The sequence below is a fragment of the Engystomops pustulosus genome, chromosome 7 (assembly GCF_040894005.1).
Source record: "Engystomops pustulosus chromosome 7, aEngPut4.maternal, whole genome shotgun sequence".
NCBI lineage: Eukaryota > Metazoa > Chordata > Amphibia > Anura > Leptodactylidae > Engystomops > Engystomops pustulosus.
The window spans coordinates 178575545-178596708 of NC_092417.1; the positions used below are offsets into that span (position 1 = coordinate 178575545).

At 43.5% G+C, this 21164-nt stretch overlaps 1 protein-coding gene across 2 annotated transcripts in view; it reads right to left on the reverse strand.

Moving 5' to 3' along the window:
- Positions 1 to 21060, reverse strand: part of LOC140071385 (pyruvate dehydrogenase protein X component, mitochondrial-like) — an 82899-nt gene extending 61839 nt beyond the window's left edge. The window contains exons 1-3 of one of the 2 annotated variants that reach the window (XM_072119058.1): positions 20805 to 21060; positions 13154 to 13237; positions 11986 to 12086 (exon numbers count right to left, since the gene is read on the reverse strand). In XM_072119058.1, coding sequence (XP_071975159.1) covers positions 11986 to 12086; positions 13154 to 13237; positions 20805 to 20922 — 303 coding nt within the window. In that variant the 5' untranslated portion in view covers positions 20923 to 21060. Of the gene's footprint in view, positions 1 to 11985; positions 12087 to 13153; positions 13238 to 13949; positions 14063 to 20804 lie in introns of those variants that run through there. The other variant, XM_072119059.1, reaches the window with a different exon arrangement.
- Between the last annotated feature and the right edge of the window lie 104 nt (positions 21061 to 21164).

A 21164-nucleotide genomic window follows, 5' to 3' on the forward strand; every position in this document is an offset into this window, starting at 1 on the left:
AGATAGGAGATAGATAGGAGATAGATAGGAGATAGATAGATAGATAGATAGATAGATAGATAGATAGATAGGAGATAGGAGATAGATAGATAGATAGATAGATAGATAGGAGATAGATAGATAGATAGGAGATAGATATGAGATAGATAGGAGATAGATAGATAGATAGATAGATAGATAGATAGATAGATAGATAGGAGATAGGAGATAGATAGATAGATAGATAGATAGGAGATAGATAGATAGATAGATAGGAGATAGATAGATAGGAGATAGATAGATAGGAGATAGATATGAGATAGATAGATAGGAGATAGATATGAGATAGATAGATAGGAGATAGATATGAGATAGATAGATAGGAGATAGATAGATAGATAGATAGGAGATAGATAGGAGATAGATAGATAGGAGATAGATAGATAGGAGATAGATAGATAGGAGATAGACAGATAGGAGATAGATAGATAGATAGATAGATAGATAGATAGATAGATAGGAGATAGATAGATATGAGATAGGAGATAGATAGATAGATAGGAGATAGATAGATATGAGATAGATAGGCGGTCCGATCCCAGATGGGAGGGTATTTACTCACTTAACTACACATACTTTTGCATTGTTCACTGATTTAATGCTATATTTTCACAGTACCAACTATTGATTAGTTTTGATGTATTACCCTTGCACTTGTACTAAGTACTTTATCATGTTTTGTAACCTATTGAATGTAATTGGCACGGTCCGGTTGTGGACCAATGAGATGTAATCTTGGCCCTTATATGTTTGTCCACTGGCCATACACACTATGCTTGATAAAGGCTCTGCGTGAGCTGAAACGTTGCACGTGGAATAAAGATACCCCACCGCTTTTGAACACTAACCAGGAGTGCTGCCTATTTGTGGAATTAGATAGATAGACAGATAGATAGACAGGAGAGAGATAGATAGGAGATAGATAGATAGGAGATAGATAGATAGGAGATAGATAGACAGGAGAGAGATAGATAGGAGATAGATAGATAGATAGATAGATAGATAGATAGATAGATAGATAGACAGGAGAGAGATAGATAGATAGATAGATAGATAGATAGACAGGAGATAGATAGACAGGAGATAGATAGATAGGAGATAGATAGACAGGAGATAGATAGATAGGAGATAGATAGATAGGAGAGAGAGAGATAGATAGATAGATAGATAGATAGATAGATAGATAGATAGATAGATAGATAGATAGATAGGAGATAGATAGACAGGAGATAGATAGACAGGAGATAGATAGACAGGAGATAGATAGATAGGAGAGAGAGAGATAGATAGATAGATAGATAGATAGATAGATAGATAGATAGATAGGAGATAGATAGACAGGAGATAGATAGACAGGAGATAGATAGACAGGAGATAGATAGACAGGAGATAGATAGACAGGAGATAGATAGACAGGAGATAGAGAGATAGATAGATAGATAGATAGATAGATAGATAGGAGATAGATAGATAGGAGATAGATAGATAGGAGAGAGAGAGATAGATAGATAGATAGATAGATAGATAGATAGATAGGAGATAGATAGACAGGAGATAGATAGACAGGAGATAGATAGACAGGAGATAGAGAGATAGATAGATAGATAGATAGATAGGAGATAGATAGATAGGAGATAGATAGATAGGAGATAGATAGACAGGAGATAGATAGACAGGAGATAGATAGACAGGAGATAGATAGACAGGAGATAGATAGACAGGAGATAGATAGACAGGAGATAGATAGACAGGAGATAGATAGACAGGAGATAGATAGACAGGAGAGAGAGAGATAGATAGATAGATAGATAGATAGATAGATAGATAGATAGATAGATAGGAGATAGATAGACAGGAGATAGATAGACAGGAGATAGAGAGATAGATAGATAGATAGATAGATAGATAGATAGGAGATAGATAGACAGGAGATAGATAGACAGGAGATAGATAGACAGGAGATAGATAGACAGGAGATAGATAGACAGGAGATAGAGAGATAGATAGATAGATAGACAGGAGATAGATAGACAGGAGATAGATAGACAGGAGATAGATAGACAGGAGATAGAGAGATAGATAGATAGATAGATAGGAGATAGATAGATAGACAGGAGAGAGATAGATAGATAGATAGATAGATAGATAGATAGATAGATAGATAGGAGATAGATAGGAGATAGATAGATAGATAGATAGACAGGAGATAGATAGACAGGAGATAGATAGACAGGAGATAGATAGACAGGAGATAGATAGACAGGAGATAGATAGACAGGAGATAGATAGACAGGAGATAGATAGATAGGAGATAGATAGATAGATAGATAGATAGATAGATATAGGAGATAGATAGATAGATAGATAGATAGATAGATAGGAGATAGATAGATAGATAGATAGATAGGAGATAGATAGATATGAGATAGATAGATATGAGATAGATAGATAGGAGATAGATAGGAGATAGATAGGAGATAGATAGGAGATAGATAGGAGATAGATAGATATGAGATAGATAGATAGGAGATAGATAGGAGATAGATAGATATGAGATAGATAGATAGGAGATAGATAGATAGATAGATAGGAGATAGATAGGAGATAGATAGATATGAGATAGATAGATAGGAGATAGATAGGAGATAGATAGATATGAGATAGATAGATAGATAGATAGATAGATAGACAGGAGATAGATAGATAGGAGATAGATAGATAGATAGATAGATAGATAGATATAGGAGATAGATAGATAGATAGATAGATAGATAGGAGATAGATAGATAGATAGATAGATAGGAGATAGATAGATATGAGATAGATAGATATGAGATAGATAGATAGGAGATAGATAGGAGATAGATAGGAGATAGATAGGAGATAGATAGGAGATAGATAGATATGAGATAGATAGATAGGAGATAGATAGGAGATAGATAGATATGAGATAGATAGATAGGAGATAGATAGATAGATAGATAGGAGATAGATAGGAGATAGATAGATATGAGATAGATAGATAGGAGATAGATAGGAGATAGATAGGAGATAGATAGGAGATAGATAGATAGATAGGAGATAGATAGATAGGAGATAGATATGAGATAGATAGGAGATAGATAGATAGGAGATAGATATGAGATAGATAGGAGATAGATAGATAGATAGATAGGAGATAGATAGATAGATAGATAGATAGATAGATAGGAGATAGATAGATAGATAGATAGATAGATAGATAGATAGATAGATAGATAGGAGATAGATATGAGATAGATAGATAGGAGATAGATAGATAGATAGATAGATAGATAGATAGATAGATAGGAGATAGGAGATAGATAGATAGATAGGAGATAGATAGATAGGAGATAGATAGATAGGAGATAGATAGATAGGAGATAGATAGATAGGAGATAGATAGATAGGAGATAGATATGAGATAGATAGATAGGAGATAGATATGAGATAGATAGATAGGAGATAGATATGAGATAGATAGATAGGAGATAGATATGAGATAGATAGATAGGAGATAGATATGAGATAGATAGATAGGAGATAGATATGAGATAGATAGATAGGAGATAGATATGAGATAGATAGATAGGAGATAGATATATATGAGATAGATAGATAGATAGGAGATAGATAGATAGATAGATAGGAGATAGATAGATAGGAGATAGATATGAGATAGATAGATAGATAGGAGATAGATAGATAGATAGATAGATAGATAGATAGATAGATAGATAGATAGATAGATAGATATGAGATAGGAGATAGATAGATAGATAGGAGATAGATAGATAGGAGATAGATATGAGATAGATAGATAGATAGGAGATAGATATGAGATAGATAGATAGGAGATAGATAGATAGATAGATAGATAGATAGATAGATAGATAGGAGATAGGAGATAGATAGATAGATAGATAGGAGATAGATATGAGATAGATAGATAGGAGATAGATAGATAGATAGATAGGAGATAGATAGGAGATAGATAGATAGGAGATAGATAGATAGGAGATAGATAGATAGGAGATAGACAGATAGGAGATAGATAGATAGATAGATAGATAGATAGATAGGAGATAGATAGATATGAGATAGGAGATAGATAGATAGATAGGAGATAGATAGATATGAGATAGATAGGCGGTCCGATCCCAGATGGGAGGGTATTTACTCACTTAACTACACATACTTTTGCATTGTTCACTGATTTAATGCTATATTTTCACAGTACCAACTATTGATTAGTTTTGATGTATTACCCTTGCACTTGTACTAAGTACTTTATCATGTTTTGTAACCTATTGAATGTAATTGGCACGGTCCGGTTGTGGACCAATGAGATGTAATCTTGGCCCTTATATGTTTGTCCACTGGCCATACACACTATGCTTGATAAAGGCTCTGCGTGAGCTGAAACGTTGCACGTGGAATAAAGATACCCCACCGCTTTTGAACACTAACCAGGAGTGCTGCCTATTTGTGGAATTAGATAGATAGACAGATAGATAGACAGGAGAGAGATAGATAGGAGATAGATAGATAGGAGATAGATAGGAGATAGATAGACAGGAGATAGATAGACAGGAGATAGATAGACAGGAGATAGATAGATAGGAGATAGATAGACAGGAGATAGATAGACAGGAGATAGATAGATAGGAGAGAGAGAGATAGATAGATAGATAGATAGATAGATAGATAGATAGATAGATAGATAGGAGATAGATAGACAGGAGATAGATAGACAGGAGATAGATAGACAGGAGATAGATAGACAGGAGATAGATAGACAGGAGATAGATAGACAGGAGATAGATAGACAGGAGATAGAGAGATAGATAGATAGATAGATAGATAGATAGATAGATAGATAGATAGGAGATAGATAGATAGGAGATAGATAGACAGGAGATAGATAGACAGGAGATAGATAGACAGGAGATAGATAGACAGGAGATAGATAGACAGGAGATAGATAGACAGGAGAGAGAGAGATAGAAAGATAGATAGATAGATAGATAGATAGGAGATAGATAGACAGGAGATAGATAGACAGGAGATAGAGAGATAGATAGATAGATAGATAGATAGATAGATAGATAGATAGGAGATAGATAGACAGGAGATAGAGAGATAGATAGATAGATAGATAGATAGATAGACAGGAGATAGATAGACAGGAGATAGATAGACAGGAGATAGATAGACAGGAGATAGATAGACAGGAGATAGATAGACAGGAGATAGAGAGATAGATAGATAGATAGATAGATAGATAGATAGATAGATAGATAGATAGATAGATAGATAGACAGGAGATAGATAGACAGGAGATAGATAGACAGGAGATAGAGAGATAGATAGATAGATAGATAGATAGATAGATAGATAGGAGATAGATAGATAGACAGGAGAGAGATAGATAGATAGATAGATAGATAGATAGATAGATAGATAGATAGATAGGAGATAGATAGGAGATAGATAGATAGACAGGAGAGAGATAGATAGATAGATAGATAGATAGATAGATAGATAGATAGATAGACAGGAGATAGATAGACAGGAGATAGATAGACAGGAGATAGATAGACAGGAGATAGATAGACAGGAGATAGATAGATAGATAGGAGATAGATAGACAGGAGATAGATAGACAGGAGATAGATAGATAGGAGAGAGAGAGAGAGATAGATAGATAGATAGATAGATAGATAGATAGATAGATAGATAGGAGATAGATAGACAGGAGATAGATAGACAGGAGATAGATAGACAGGAGATAGAGAGATAGATAGATAGATAGATAGATAGATAGATAGATAGATAGGAGATAGATAGACAGGAGATAGATAGACAGGAGATAGATAGACAGGAGATAGAGAGATAGATAGATAGATAGATAGATAGGAGATAGATAGATAGGAGATAGATAGATAGGAGATAGATAGACAGGAGATAGATAGACAGGAGATAGATAGACAGGAGATAGATAGACAGGAGATAGATAGACAGGAGATAGATAGACAGGAGATAGAGAGATAGATAGATAGACAGGAGATAGAGAGATAGATAGATAGATAGATAGATAGATAGATAGATAGATAGATAGATAGGAGATAGATAGACAGGAGATAGATAGACAGGAGATAGATAGACAGGAGATAGATAGACAGGAGATAGAGAGATAGATAGATAGATAGATAGATAGATAGATAGGAGATAGATAGACAGGAGATAGAGAGATAGATAGATAGATAGATAGATAGATAGATAGGAGATAGATAGACAGGAGATAGATAGACAGGAGATAGATAGACAGGAGATAGATAGACAGGAGATAGAGAGATAGATAGATAGATAGATAGATAGATAGATAGATAGATAGATAGACAGGAGATAGATAGACAGGAGATAGATAGACAGGAGATAGATAGACAGGAGATAGATAGACAGGAGATAGAGAGATAGATAGATAGATAGATAGATAGATAGATAGATAGATAGATAGATAGGAGATAGATAGATAGGAGATAGATAGATAGGAGATAGATAGACAGGAGATAGATAGACAGGAGATAGATAGACAGGAGATAGATAGACAGGAGATAGATAGACAGGAGAGAGAGAGATAGATAGATAGATAGATAGATAGATAGATAGATAGATAGATAGGAGATAGATAGACAGGAGATAGATAGACAGGAGATAGATAGACAGGAGATAGATAGACAGGAGATAGAGAGATAGATAGATAGATAGATAGATAGATAGATAGATAGATAGATAGATAGGAGATAGATAGACAGGAGATAGAGAGATAGATAGATAGATAGATAGATAGATAGATAGATAGGAGATAGATAGACAGGAGATAGATAGACAGGAGATAGATAGACAGGAGATAGAGAGATAGATAGATAGATAGATAGATAGATAGATAGATAGATAGATAGATAGACAGGAGATAGATAGACAGGAGATAGATAGACAGGAGATAGAGAGATAGATAGATAGATAGATAGATAGATAGATAGATAGATAGATAGATAGATAGGAGATAGATAGACAGGAGATAGAGAGATAGATAGATAGATAGATAGATAGATAGATAGGAGATAGATAGACAGGAGATAGATAGACAGGAGATAGATAGACAGGAGATAGATAGACAGGAGATAGAGAGATAGATAGATAGATAGATAGATAGATAGATAGATAGATAGATAGATAGATAGATAGACAGGAGATAGATAGACAGGAGATAGATAGACAGGAGATAGAGAGATAGATAGATAGATAGATAGATAGATAGATAGATAGATAGATAGATAGATAGATAGGAGATAGATAGACAGGAGATAGATAGATAGGAGAGAGATAGATAGATAGATAGATAGATAGATAGATAGATAGATAGATAGATAGGAGATAGATAGATAGGAGATAGATAGATAGGAGATAGATAGACAGGAGATAGATAGACAGGAGATAGATAGATAGGAGATAGATAGATAGATAGATAGATAGATAGATAGGAGATAGATAGACAGGAGAGAGATAGATAGATAGATAGATAGATAGATAGATAGATAGATAGATAGATAGATAGGAGATAGATAGACAGGAGATAGATAGACAGGAGATAGATAGACAGGAGATAGATAGACAGGAGATAGATAGACAGGAGATAGATAGACAGGAGATAGATAGATATGAGATAGATAGATATGAGATAGATAGATAGATATGAGATAGATAATATAATCCTATTCTGAAGAGTTTTTAGCCTCCATTAGTGACTCATTTCATTGACTATAATGAGAGCGGTGCCTGTGGGGAATACGATTGGTTAATAGTACAGGGGGCCAGAAAACCCCTTGGAGAGTCTTCACCTCTTCACATAACCGGTTTCTTGTGATCTGGCCGCCTCCAGAAATAACCTGCACAATAGATTCCATCACACAATGAGGGAGCAGGGAGCAGGAGAGGAGAGGTGTCGTCGCAGTAGCATCTGCCGCACATAATGAGACTATCGATCGTCCTCCTGCTCGGAGAGATCTGATGAATGGCTCCTATTGACCCGCTGACACCGGCTGACGATAGCCAATACCGCCTGCCGCAACCGGATCAGACCGGATCAATCACACACAGAGAGGGATGTGAGCGGTTAAAGGGAATCCTTCCCCGGAGACACCACAGGAGCCTTAAAATCCATGTCATAGTCGGAGGTTTCCTTTGTATTTAAAGGGATTGTCCAGAGGTTAAAAAACATGGCTGGTATTATAACTCGGCTCCATTCATCTCTGTACAGCTGAGGTGCAATACCGGCACCGGCCATGGGCAGGTGGGGCGCTGGTTTTGGAAGAAAGAAGTCATGTTTTACTATTTCTGGCCAACCCCTTTAAGATGCGGGACCGGCTCTGCCGGACTGACATGACCATCAAAGTCCTACAGAGAGACGTCATGTGTCGGCTGACATCCAAGAAGACCCTCTAGATCTGCGGGCCAATGCGACCTGTAATATCAGCTATTCCCTGTGACTTCCTCCACGTACACGCACTCTCGGCAGAGCATGCATGTGTTCTCTATGGTCTAAGGAACTGAAATCCAACATGTCAGACCCTCCTTTATCTGCAAGATCTGCCATCTTGTAAAATAAAAGAAAAAATTGCAAAAAAAACCCCAACAAAATAACCGCAACGCGCGATCGCTGTCACCTCCGAGTGAAGATTAAAACAAAAACTTCTTAGAAAATGCTAATTTTTGCTCAAAAAATTGCCGACGGTGCACAGAGGGGAGGCAACGAATCACGAGTCACATCGTGAGGCGCACCTCATCTGCAAAACTTCTGCTAAGCCCCGCCCCTGGCCCACCCACTTGTCAGTATAGTACCTTGCAACTTGGTTGGTTACCCCAGTGTCACGTGCCCTGGAGGACTGTCCTGCCCGGCGTCACAGCGATGTGCATTGTATAGTGGCTGTTCCTCAACACCATTAACACCATCTAAGCTACAGTGCCATTCAAAGTACAGTGGCTGTGATTGGTATTACATCTCAAACCCATTAATTGTAGTCGGACTGAGCTACAGTGCCATACGCTGTATAGTGGCTATATCTGAGAAGGGGAGAGGGAGCCATGAGTCACAGCAGCTAGGTCTCCTACCAGTATGTTATAGAGGTCTATGGGGAGAGGAGGGGGAGCAGCGAGTCACTGCAGCTAGGTACAGAGGCTCCTCCACTCAGGCCATTACACAGAGTACAGGGGCTCCTCCTCTCAGGCCATTACGCAGAGTACAGAGGCTCCTCCTCTCAGGCCATTACACAGAGTACAGGGGCTCCTCCTCTCAGGCCATTACACAGAGTACAGGGGCTCCTCCTCTCAGGCCATTACACAGAGTACAGGGGCTCCTCCTCTCAGGCCATTACACAGAGTACAGAGGCTCCTCCTCTCAGGCCATTACACAGAGGCTCCTCCTCTCAGGCCATTACACAGAGTACAGAGGCTCCTCCTCTCAGGCCATTACACAGAGTACAGAGGCTGCTCCTCTCAGGCCATTACACAGAGTACAGAGGCTCCTCCTCTCAGGCCATTAGACAGAGTACAGAGGCTCCTCCTCTTAGGCCATTACACAGAGTACAGAGGCTCCTCCTCTCAGGCCATTACACGGAGCATAGAGCCTCCTCCTCTCAGGCCATTACACGGAGCATAGAGCCTCCTCCTCTCAGGCCATTACACGGAGCATAGAGGCTCCTCCTCTCAGGCCATTACACAGAGTACAGAGGCTCCTCCTCTCAGGCCATTACACGGAGTACAGAGGCTCCTCCTCTCAGGCCATTACACGGAGTACAGAGGCTCCTCCTCTCAGGCCATTACACGGAGTACAGAGGCTCCTCCTCTCAGGCCATTACACAGAGTACAGAGGCTCCTCCTCTCAGGCCATTACACAGAGTACAGAGGCTCCTCCTCTCAGGCCATTACACAGAGTACAGAGGCTCCTCCTCTCAGGCCATTACACGGAGTACAGAGGCTCTGGCCACGTCTGTTCTATGGTAGATAAAAGCGGGAGAGTAAGAACATCCAGCAGCGGAGGAGTCACACACACGAGATAAAGGGAAGCGCAGAGACAGCAGAAAAACAGCTGCAAATAGCAACAAAAGGCACAAAACATCTTCATATACAAAGCTACACGTCACCTCCGAGGCAGAACTACGCACAGAAGTGGAGAATTATTAACCCCTCATCAGCCAGTAAGGAAGAGACTGCAGTCAGAGCTAGATATTGTCCCTGGAGAGAGGTGTAATCAGACCTCACACTGCTGTGCTCTGTGCTCTCTGCAGCCAGTGCTATGTATTGTCCCTGGAGAGATGTGTAATCAGACCTCACACTGCTGTGCTCTGTGCTCTCTGCAGCCAGTGTTATGTATTGTCCCTGGAGAGATGTGTAATCAGACCTCACACTTCTGTGCTCTGTGCTCTCTGCAGCCAGTGTTATGTATTGTCCCTGGAGAGATGTGTAATCAGACCTCACACTGCTGTGCTCTGTGCTCTGTGCAGCCAGTGTTATGTATTGTCCCTGGAGAGATGTGTAATCAGACCTCACACTGCTGTGCTCTGTGCTCTCTGCAGCCAGTGTTATGTATTGTCCCTGGAGAGATGTGTAATCAGACCTCACACTGCTGTGCTCTGTGCTCTCTGCAGCCAGTGTTATGTATTGTCCCTGGAGAGATGTGTAATCAGACCTCACACTGCTGTGCTCTGTGCTCTCTGCAACCAGTGTTATGTACTGTCGCTGGAGAGATGTGTAATCAGACCTCACACTGCTGTGCTCTGTGCTCTCTGCAGCTAGTGTTATGTATGGTCCCTGGAGAGATGTGTAATCAGACCTCACACTGATGTGCTCTGTGCTCTCTGCAGCTAGTGTTATGTATTGTCCCTGGAGAGATGTGTAATCAGACCTCACACTGCTGTGCTCTGTGCTCTCTGCAGCCAGTGTTATGTATTGTCCCTGGAGAGATGTGTAATCAGACCTCACACTGCTGTGCTCTGTGCTCTCTGCAGCCAGTGTTATGTATTGTCCCTGGAGAGATGTGTAATCAGACCTCACACTGCTGTGCTCTGTGCTCTCTGCAGCCAGTGTTATGTATTGTCCCTGGAGAGATGTGTAATCAGACCTCACACTGCTGTGCTCTGTACTCTCTGCAGCCAGTGTTATGTATTGTCCCTGGAGAGATGTGTAATCAGACCTCACACTGCTGTGCTCTGTGCTCTCTGCAGCCAGTGTTATGTACTGTCCCTGGAGAGATGTGTAATCAGACCTCACACTGCTGTGCTCTGTACTCTCTGCAGCCAGTGTACAAAGGTCTGATTACACATCTCTCCAGGAACAATACATAACACTGGCTGCAGTCTGTAAGGTCTCTCCTGCTGACAGGTTCCCTTTACCCCCTCCCTGCACAGTCTTGGGCGTTATTCATGGTTTCGGGGTGAGCGGGTACATAAGATCATGTAATACTCTTCTGCATCTTTAATCCTTTCCTCCAGAAGACGGAGGGTCGGATCTGCGGCACAATATGAATAAATGTCCCTCCGGAGGGAAGCGGCCGAGATCTGCAGCTTTCATTACAGCGACATGAATAATACAAAGGGAGGAACCGCGGATCAGGAACAGACCCGGAGCAGCACAGGCCGACACATCACAGCCTGCACCCGGGGGCTACTGTACTGCCCGGCCACTAGGGGGCGCACACAATGACTGACTGCACTGGGAGCTGTGTAATGCCTGCACTGCCCTGTGGTGGCGCTGTAGCGTGCTGTGGTGGTGATGTCCTCATGAATAATTCCCCAGGGGTCCCCATTCCCCACCCCATCTTAAAGGGGTTGTCCAGGATTAGACAAACAAGGCGACAGCTCTCACCATAATCTTTGCCAGGATCCCATCGTCGCTGGACTCCATAGTGACCACCGCTTTATCGGTCTCGATCTCGCACAGGGCGTCTCCTGCGCTCACCGTCTCGCCTGCGGAAGAAGGAATAGGCGCATGTCACTAATGAAGAGGCAAAATTTCTTAAAGGGAGTCTGTAAAGTATCTGACATGTCCTCACACTGCTTTGCACTGTGCTACACTGTAGCTCCAGTAATGAACGCTGGAGCATGCTCATGTCTGGATACCGCAGCAGAAGGACTATGCACAGAGCACAGAGCACAGCAGTGTGAGCTGTAATACCAACTGTAGGCAGGTGGGGCGCAATTTTGGAAGAAACCGCTTTTTACAAACTCTGTACATCAGCAGATATATGGAAAGCAACTCTCAGGGCTTATTCAGCGGATGTGTGATATCTGTGTTCAGTCCGTGTTGTATCCACATCAGTTTTTTTCACATCCAGAAAAAAAAAATAGTAATCTAGCAACATTTGAGAAAAAAAAACGGACCAAAATATGGAGGTCATCCGTTTTTTTTTTTTTTGCGGATCCATTATCTTCCATGGAGGCCCGTGGTCTGCAAGTGGCGCATGCAGCAATGTCTGCGCATCGGTAAAAAATAACTAATGTGTGAACAGACCCATAGGAATAAATGGGTCCATATGCCATGCGCCCCAAAAAAAAAAAAAAAATTTATAGTGTACGGACATCAAAAATGAGCCCTTAGACTTATCAACTATTCAGGGTCTTCGGAAAGCTGGGTGATCTCTCTATCGGGGGGGGGGAGCTTCCATGGTTTGTGATGTTTGTTGTGTATAAGACCCCCCCCCCCCCCCCCCCCGTGTACCCTCTGCAGCTCCCTGGTTGGAGGAGTCTTTGTGTTAAGTAAAAACCAAAGCACAAGGGGTTAAAAATTAAGCTAAAAAAGTAAATGTGAAAAAAACAGAATCCTGATGACTCGATGTCACGCTGCCCCCTGCTGGCTGCTGGCAGAATGCACTGCAGAGCTGATACATTGTAGCAAACTGTCACATCAAGAAGGGGATTTAGGCTACTGTTGCTGATGACTGGATGCAACTGTAGCAAAACCTCAGCTGTGAGACTTCTCATCCAGATAACGGGGTCCGCACTGGGTTTTAGGCTTTATCAGAGTCTCTTCTCACCTTCCTTCTTCAGCCACTTGACAATGTTTCCTTCCTCCATAGTGGGGGACAGCGCCGGCATACAGACCTGGACGGACGGCGCCCCTGCAAGACACATGGACCACATCAGCAAGTGCAAATAGTCATATAATACACCCATCAGCCATAAACAGCTGAGGATCTCGTGACAATAGCATCTATAGAGGACTAGTGGGGGGCATACACATCACTATATCACCAGGACAACTGCATCTGACTACACAGTACTTCATTGTAGTCTGTTGCCATGGAGACTTCATAAACTTCATTCAAAGTTAAATCTTCATCTATCGCTCTCTGTGCCAGGAGGACCAAACAATGCAATCCAAACATGCAAGTGCCCAGAGGGCGGGGCCTATTGTGACAAGTGCTCGCTTCCTTTGCCATCAGAGATCACTTAAACATGACCCGTCCGCCAATGAAGAGGTAGAAGCACAAGGAAGGACGAAGGAGGGGAGGAGCACGAGCACTTGCCACAATAAGGACCGCCCACTAGGCACTTGCAGTCTAATTTGCATATCGCTTAAAGCATGGTTTTCTGTGTGTCATTTATTTCTATAGGAGCTACAGTGAGCAGGGGATGTAGTCAGGACCCGACCTTTATGGGCTGATAACAGAGAATAGTAGCAGCCAAAGTATGGAAAATCGCAACAAACTGGGCAAGATAACGGGATTGTTTCCTTCCCGCACGGAGCGTGTGATTGGTGGACGCTCCCTGGCACGGGGCCCCTCCCCCCATTGTTAAGCAGCCATGTGGGGCAGGCGCGCGGCGTTCTACCTGCTCGCAGGGAGGCAGCCGTGTAATTGGATGAGGGGGATTACATGTAACCGGTCTTAGCAGGTCAAAAGCACAGGATCTGCACATGCAGCGGATGACCCCTCACATCGTGTCACATCACTCGCCGCTCCGCGTAATGGCATCCGACGCGCGTCCTCCGTGACATTGACCCAGGACGATGGCGTCGCCCCGGACACTAGCCACGGGCGCAACTACTTGTCACATTTCAGTGCAGTCTCTGAGAGTCTAACACTAGGGGCAGGATACAGAGAAGTCAGGAGGTCACAGCCTCCGAATGCCAAATTAAAGGGAACCCGTCAGCAGGTGTGACCATACAGATTACAGCTAGTGTTAGGGTGATGCCACACGTCCTGTTTTTGGACTGTTTTAAAGCGTGCGTTTTCAGTCCGTTTAAAAAAAAACTCATACGTTTTTGACCATTTACCATGCGTCTGGCTGCCATTACTCTGTTTCACAGCTGCCAAGACTTCTAGAAATGAAGATAAACAGGTTCAAAGCAGCCAAACGCATGATAAACATTCAAAAACGCATGCGTTTTAAAAACGGACAGAAAACGCATGCTTTAAAACGTACCAAAAACGCAACGTGTGGCATCACCCTTATGTATTGTCCCTGGAGAGATGTGTAATCAGACCTCACACTGCTGTGCTCTGTGCTCTCTGCAGCCAGCGTTATGTATTGTCCCTGGAGAGCTGTGTAATCAGACCTCACACTGCTGTGCTCTGTGCTCTCTGCAGCCAGTGTTATGTATTGTCCCTGGAGAGCTGTGTAATCAGACCTCACACTGCTGTGCTCTGTGCTCTCTGCAGCCAGTGTTATGTATTGTCCCTGGAGAGATGTGTAATCAGACCTCACACTGCTGTGCTCTGTGCTCTCTGCAGCCAGTGTTATGTATTGTCCCTGGAGAGATGTGTAATCAGACCTCACACTGCTGTGCTCTGTGCTCTCTGCAGCCAGTGTTATGTATTGTCCCTGGAGAGATGTGTGATCAGGCCTCACACTGCTGTGCTCTGTGCTCTCTGCAGCCAGTGTTATGTATACTCCCTGGAAAGATGTGTAATCAGACCTCACACTGCTGTGCTCTGTGCTCTCTGCAGCCAGTGTTATGTATTGTCCCTGGAGAGATGTGTAATCAGACCTCACACTGCTGTGCTCTGTGCTCTCTGCAGCCAGTGTTATGTATTGTCCCTGGAGAGATGTGTAATCAGACCTCACACTGCTGTGCTCTGTGCTCTCTGCAGCCAGTGTTATGTATTGTCCCTGGAGAGATGTGTAATCAGACCTCACACTGCTGTGCTCTGTGCTCTCTGCAGCCAGTGTTATGTATTGTCCCTGGAGAGCTGTGTAATCAGACCTCACACTGCTGTGCTCTGTGCTCTCTGCAGCCAGTGTTATGTATTGTCCCTGGAGAGATGTGTAATCAGACCTCACACTGCTGTGCTCTGTGCTCTCTGCAGCCAGTGTTATGTATTGTCCCTGGAGAGATGTGTAATCAGACCTCACACTGCTGTGCTCTGTGCTCTCTGCAGCCAGTGTTATGTATTGTCCCTGGAGAGCTGTGTAATCAGACCTCACACTGCTGTGCTCTGTGCTCTCTGCAGCCAGTGTTATGTATTGTCCCTGGAGAGATGTGTAATCAGACCTCACACTGCTGTGCTCTGTGCTCTCTGCAGCCAGTGTTATGTATTGTCCCTGGAGAGCTGTGTAATCAGACCTCACACTGCTGTGCTCTGTGCTCTCTGCAGCCAGTGTTATGTATTGTCCCTGGAGAGCTGTGTAATCAGACCTCACACTGCTGTGCTCTGTGCTCTCTGCAGCCAGTGTTATGTATTGTCCCTGGATAGATGTGTAATCAGACCTCACACTGCTGTGCTCTGTGCGCTCTGCAGCCAGTGTTATGTATTGTCCCTGGAGAGATGTGTAATCAGACCTCACACTGCTGGGCTCGGTGCTCTCTGCAGCCAGTGTTATGTATACTCCCTGGAGAGATGTGTAATCAGACCTCACACTGCTGTGCTCTGTGCTCTCTGCAGTGTGAGGTCTGATTACACATCTCTCCAGGGACAGTACATAACACTGGCTGCAGAGAGTACAGAGCACAGCAGTGTGAGGTCTGATTACACATCCCTCCAGGGATGATACATAACACTGGCTGCAGAGAGCACAGAGCACAGCAGTGTGAGGTCTGATTACACATCCCTCCAGGGATGATACATAACACTGGCTGCAGAGAGCACAGAGCACAGCAGTGTGAGGTCTGATTACACATCTCTCCAGGGACAATACATAACACTGGCTGCAGAGAGCACAGAGCACAGCAGTGTGAGGTCTGATTATACATCTCTCCAGGGACAGTACATAACACTGGCTGCAGAGAGCACAGAGCACAGCAGTGTGAGGTCTGATTATACATCTCTCCAGGGACACTACATAACACTGGCTGCAGAGAGCACAGAGCACAGCAGTGTGAGGTCTGATTATACATGTCTCCAGGGACAATACATAACACTGGCTGCAGAGAGTACAGAGCACAGCAGTGTGAGGTCTGATTACACATCTCTCCAGGGATAATACATAACACTGGCTGCAGAGATCACAGAGCACAGCAGTGTGAGGTCTGATTACACATCTCTCCAGGGACAATACATAACACTGGCTGCAGAGAGCACAGAGCACAGCAGTGTGAGGTCTGATTATACATGTCTCCAGGGACAATACATAACACTGGCTGCAGAGAGTACAGAGCACAGCAGTGTGAGGAACCTAGGTATGTGGGGAATGATCCATAGGGAATCCCTTCTATAGGAGCCTTATTAGAGGTCAGTGAGTGCAGGTGTACTTACAGTAATTCAAAAACACCAAGAATTTTTTTTTTTTGCAATGAAATATTTTGTTGCGATTCCCTGGAATGTGTAACATTGGATTCTGACCCGATTGGGCCCGGGCTGAGTACTGAGCAGTCTCAGGAGTTCTATAGCGTGGCTGCGCCTTTAAGAAGAGCCGCGTCTGTCTGCTGGCAGGTGAATGAATGGCTGCACACGTCAGGTGGAGGCAGCACGAGCCGCTGATGCTGCCGGGTGCCCATGTACACCCTGTCAGGGCGAGTTCTGACGACTATGAATGAAGGGGCGACAGAAGGAGAACAAAAAGTTCCAATGAGACATTTATATGATTGGGGCTGGTGCGGGTCACAGGTGATGTTCTGGCGCAGTGTTTTGTACCCTGCTGAGCCCCCTGCTGTGCTGCCGACCTACTGAGGACTGACCTCATTATATCACATCCCCCGCAGGCCGCTCACACACACTGGGCACACGGCGCCATCTAGTGGTGAGAAAGAGGCGTTACAGCTGTAAAAGGATAGAAATACAAGGCTGTTTACTTATGGATATATAGCGCCACCTCTGTGCACAGGTCGGGTGCGGTATTACAGATTAGACAAACTTCCTTCTGTTAGAATTCAGCAGCAATACCAGACGTTACATGAGGACAGGGGAGGCGCTGTTACTGGAAACCTACCTAGTCCGGGTCAAATAGGGAAGGATTGCAGGGGGTCAGAGCCTGCCTTACAATTGATCAAAGGACCAATTGGATTGTGTCTCTCATTAATCGAGGCCAAGAATAACCAATCAGACTCCGTCTCTTGGTCATCTGTCTCCGTCATCTGCGTTAACCAATCAATCAGATTCCAGTTTTTATATATTTTTAGTTTCCCACATTGAAGACAATTAGATTCCAGTTATTGGTTATTTTAGCGTCTTCATTTATTTAAAGGTCCAGAACAACCATTCGGATTGTCTCTCTCAGTAACCAACCAGATTCCAGTTCTCACATTGATAACTGCCATATAGACCGGGGGGGGGGTGTTGGTGCGGAGGTGGGGATAGAGACCATTTTATGCTCTGGGGCGATAAAATGGACAGACCAAAGAGACCCCCGGAGCAGACAGCAATAGCCCCGGAGACCCCCCCCCCCCCCCCCCCCCGGAGCAGACAGCAATAGCCCCGGAGACTCCCCCCCCCCCCCCCCCGGAGCAGACAGCAATAGCCCCGGAGACCCCCCCCCCCCCCCGGAGCAGACAGCAATAGCCCCGGAGACCCCCCCGGAGCAGACAGCAATAGCTAAGAGACACACCCCCCCCCCGGAGCAGACAGCTATGGCTGTGGACAGTTGTCTGCTCCGGGGGGTCTCTGGGACCATTGCTGTCTGCTCCGGGGGGGGGGGGGGGGGTTTCTCCGGGGCTATTTCTCTCTGCTCCGGGGGGGGGGGGGGGGGGGGTCTCCGGGGCTATTGCTGTCTGCTCCGGGGGTCTCTTTGGTCTGTCCATTTTATCGCCCCAGAGCATAAAATGGTCTCTATCCCCACCTCCGCACCCCCCTCCCCCCCCACCCCGGTCTATATGGCTGTTATCAATGTGAGAACTGGAATCTGGTTGGTCGTTAGGAGCTTTTTAACAAATAGCTCTGGAATCCGATTGGTTACTGAGAGAGACAATCTGAATGGTTGTTCTGGACCTTTAAATAAATGAAGAAGCTAAAATATCTGCCCCTATACACAACAATCACATCCAATTACATCTCATTTATACATCCGACCACAGCAGCCAATGAGATTCCAGCCCTCAAATATTTCACCGCTCTTACCAACCAACCAGATTCCAGCACTAATTACGAGACATATCTCACTTATAGAAAATTTTAAACATTTGTGTCAAAAATATGGAGAATTTACGTTCTAAGATAAGGGTTAAACTGCCTGAAATGTGAACATTTAAATAGATTAAAAAATTTTTTTAATATATTTTAAAGACTGGGCAACAAAATAGCCAAAATTATTAGTAACAATTGAATCATGGTTACTATGCGTGCAGGGGCGTCAAGGTGTGAGGTTCTACACCAGCACGTTGGCTCGGTGGTTAGGACTACAGCCTTGCAGCGCTGGGGTCCTGTGTTCTAATCCCACCTAGGTCAACATCTGCAAAGAGTTTGTATGTTCTCTCCGTGTTTGCGTGGGTTTCCTCCGGGTCCTCCGGTTTCCTCCCACACTCCAAAACACACTGGTAGGGTGATTAGATTGTGAGCCCCATGGGGACAGGCACCGATATGTAAAGCTTTGTGCAGCGCTGCGGAATCTGTAGGCGCTATACAAATAAAGAATTATTAAGCAGCTGAACACCTTCCAGGTCAGGTTTCTTTCATGGTCCGGTGCGGTGGCATCATCCAGGAAATCTACTTTGAAGTGAGATGTAAATTGATTGTATAAAGTCAAGGAGGAGGAGTTTAAGTCTGAAGTCAAGCTCTCCTTTCACTGTAATTGCTGGTTCTGCATCCAGAGACATCACTAACCAGATCTCCTGATATCAATCACAGAGGAGGAGGTGTTTTGTCTTGTCTTCAGGACTAAACTCTCCGCCTCCATGACTTCATGCAACCATTGGACAGTATATATATATATATATATATATATATATATATACTGGCAGTTCAGGCAGTTTAACCCTTATCCCGTTAATATAGCCACCAATCAGATTCCATCTCTCATATCACACAGGTCCATGCAAATCTATCACATTACAGTTCACATTTGTTAGATAGTCTCTCTCCTATTTTTAACAACCAATAAGATTTTAGGTCTAAAATTTTCAGCAACCAATCAGGTTTTGGCTCTGTATTACACTGGTTTGAAGGAACCTATGGGAATCAAGCTCTCATTTCTTCATAACAACCAATAAGACTGAATTTCCTATTTACACAGAGGCCCAGAGCAACCAATCAGAATCAAGCTTCAAGGGTGAAGGATTGGATGCAAATGAGCCTGAGGGGCTCCAGGTTTCATAGGCGTTAATGCAGCCTGGAGCCCCTCAGGCTCATTTGCATACAGCTCTTCATCCTGGTGGTAGATGTCCTTTAAAGTGAATCTTCTCCCGTTAATTTTCATTATTTTTTATATAAATATATTTGTACATATGAATATTTATTCATTATTTCAGGCCAATGCAACCTATCAGATTCCAGCTCCATTATTTTCAGGCATGAACCAATCACAGTCCAGCTCACATAAGGGTGGTGGCACACGTGCGGTTTTGAACGCGTTTTTGGTCCGTTAATAACGGATCCGTTTTTTGACAGGTTTGACCAATTATCTTAATTCAAACGAATGCTTTTTTTGACGGACTGCTTAAAAACGGGCCAAAAACGCGTTCAAACATGTGCCAGCACCCTTAGGGTAGAGGTTCAGGTGTCAACCATATTCTAGGTCTCATACTACACCGCTCAATACCAACCAATACCATTCCAGCTCTCATTACTTCAAGGTCCTAAAAAAAAACCTATTTATACAGATGTTCCGATCAACCAATCAGATTCCAGCTCTCATGCTAAACAGGTCTGTACAAAGCAGATTTCTGTTCTTATTGGTTCACAGGTGAATAACAACCAATCAGATTCCAGCTATATTTTGAGCGTCCCATACAAACCAATCATATTCCAACTGTCATTCCGTCAAACGACCGAAACACCCAATCATATTGTATCTCTCATTCATAGAGACGCACATAGCAACCAACCAGATTCCTGCTCTCATTTCAACAGTCCGAATTGACCAATAAGACTCCTGCTCTCATATTTTACACAATCAGACTCCATCTCTAAGGAACGTACCAACCAATCGGATCTTAGCTCTCTCCACTGGAAATGAAAGCACCTATGTGATTGGTTGCTCTGGGACCACTTCTCCCACACAGTTAGGTTGTATCATACAATTCCCGCCACCTCCTGCTCTAAGACTACAAGTCCCAGCATCCTCTCTGGCTATGACTGACAGCTCTGCACATCTTACCCCATTGCCTCTCAGTCGTGTGAAGAAGCCTGAAACCTCCGACCCGACCCCGGCTCCTGACACCCGCGACCAGTGACCTGAAGATCCCCTGGCAGCCAAGTCTCAAGGAGGCCGCCATCTTCCTGCACCACCGCCCGCAGGTCCCTGTCAGGAGCTGTCACCCCCGCGCCTGACTGGATATCTCCTCATAAATATGGCTGCCCTTCACAAAACAACAGCCGCTTCCCCCACAACTCCGCCTCGTATCAAATCCATAGAAACCTGATAACGCTCGTCTTATAATTATAATGTTAAAATTAACGTTTTATGTGGACATATAATTCCAATTTCGAACACTAGGGGCAAAGTGATCAATAAGAG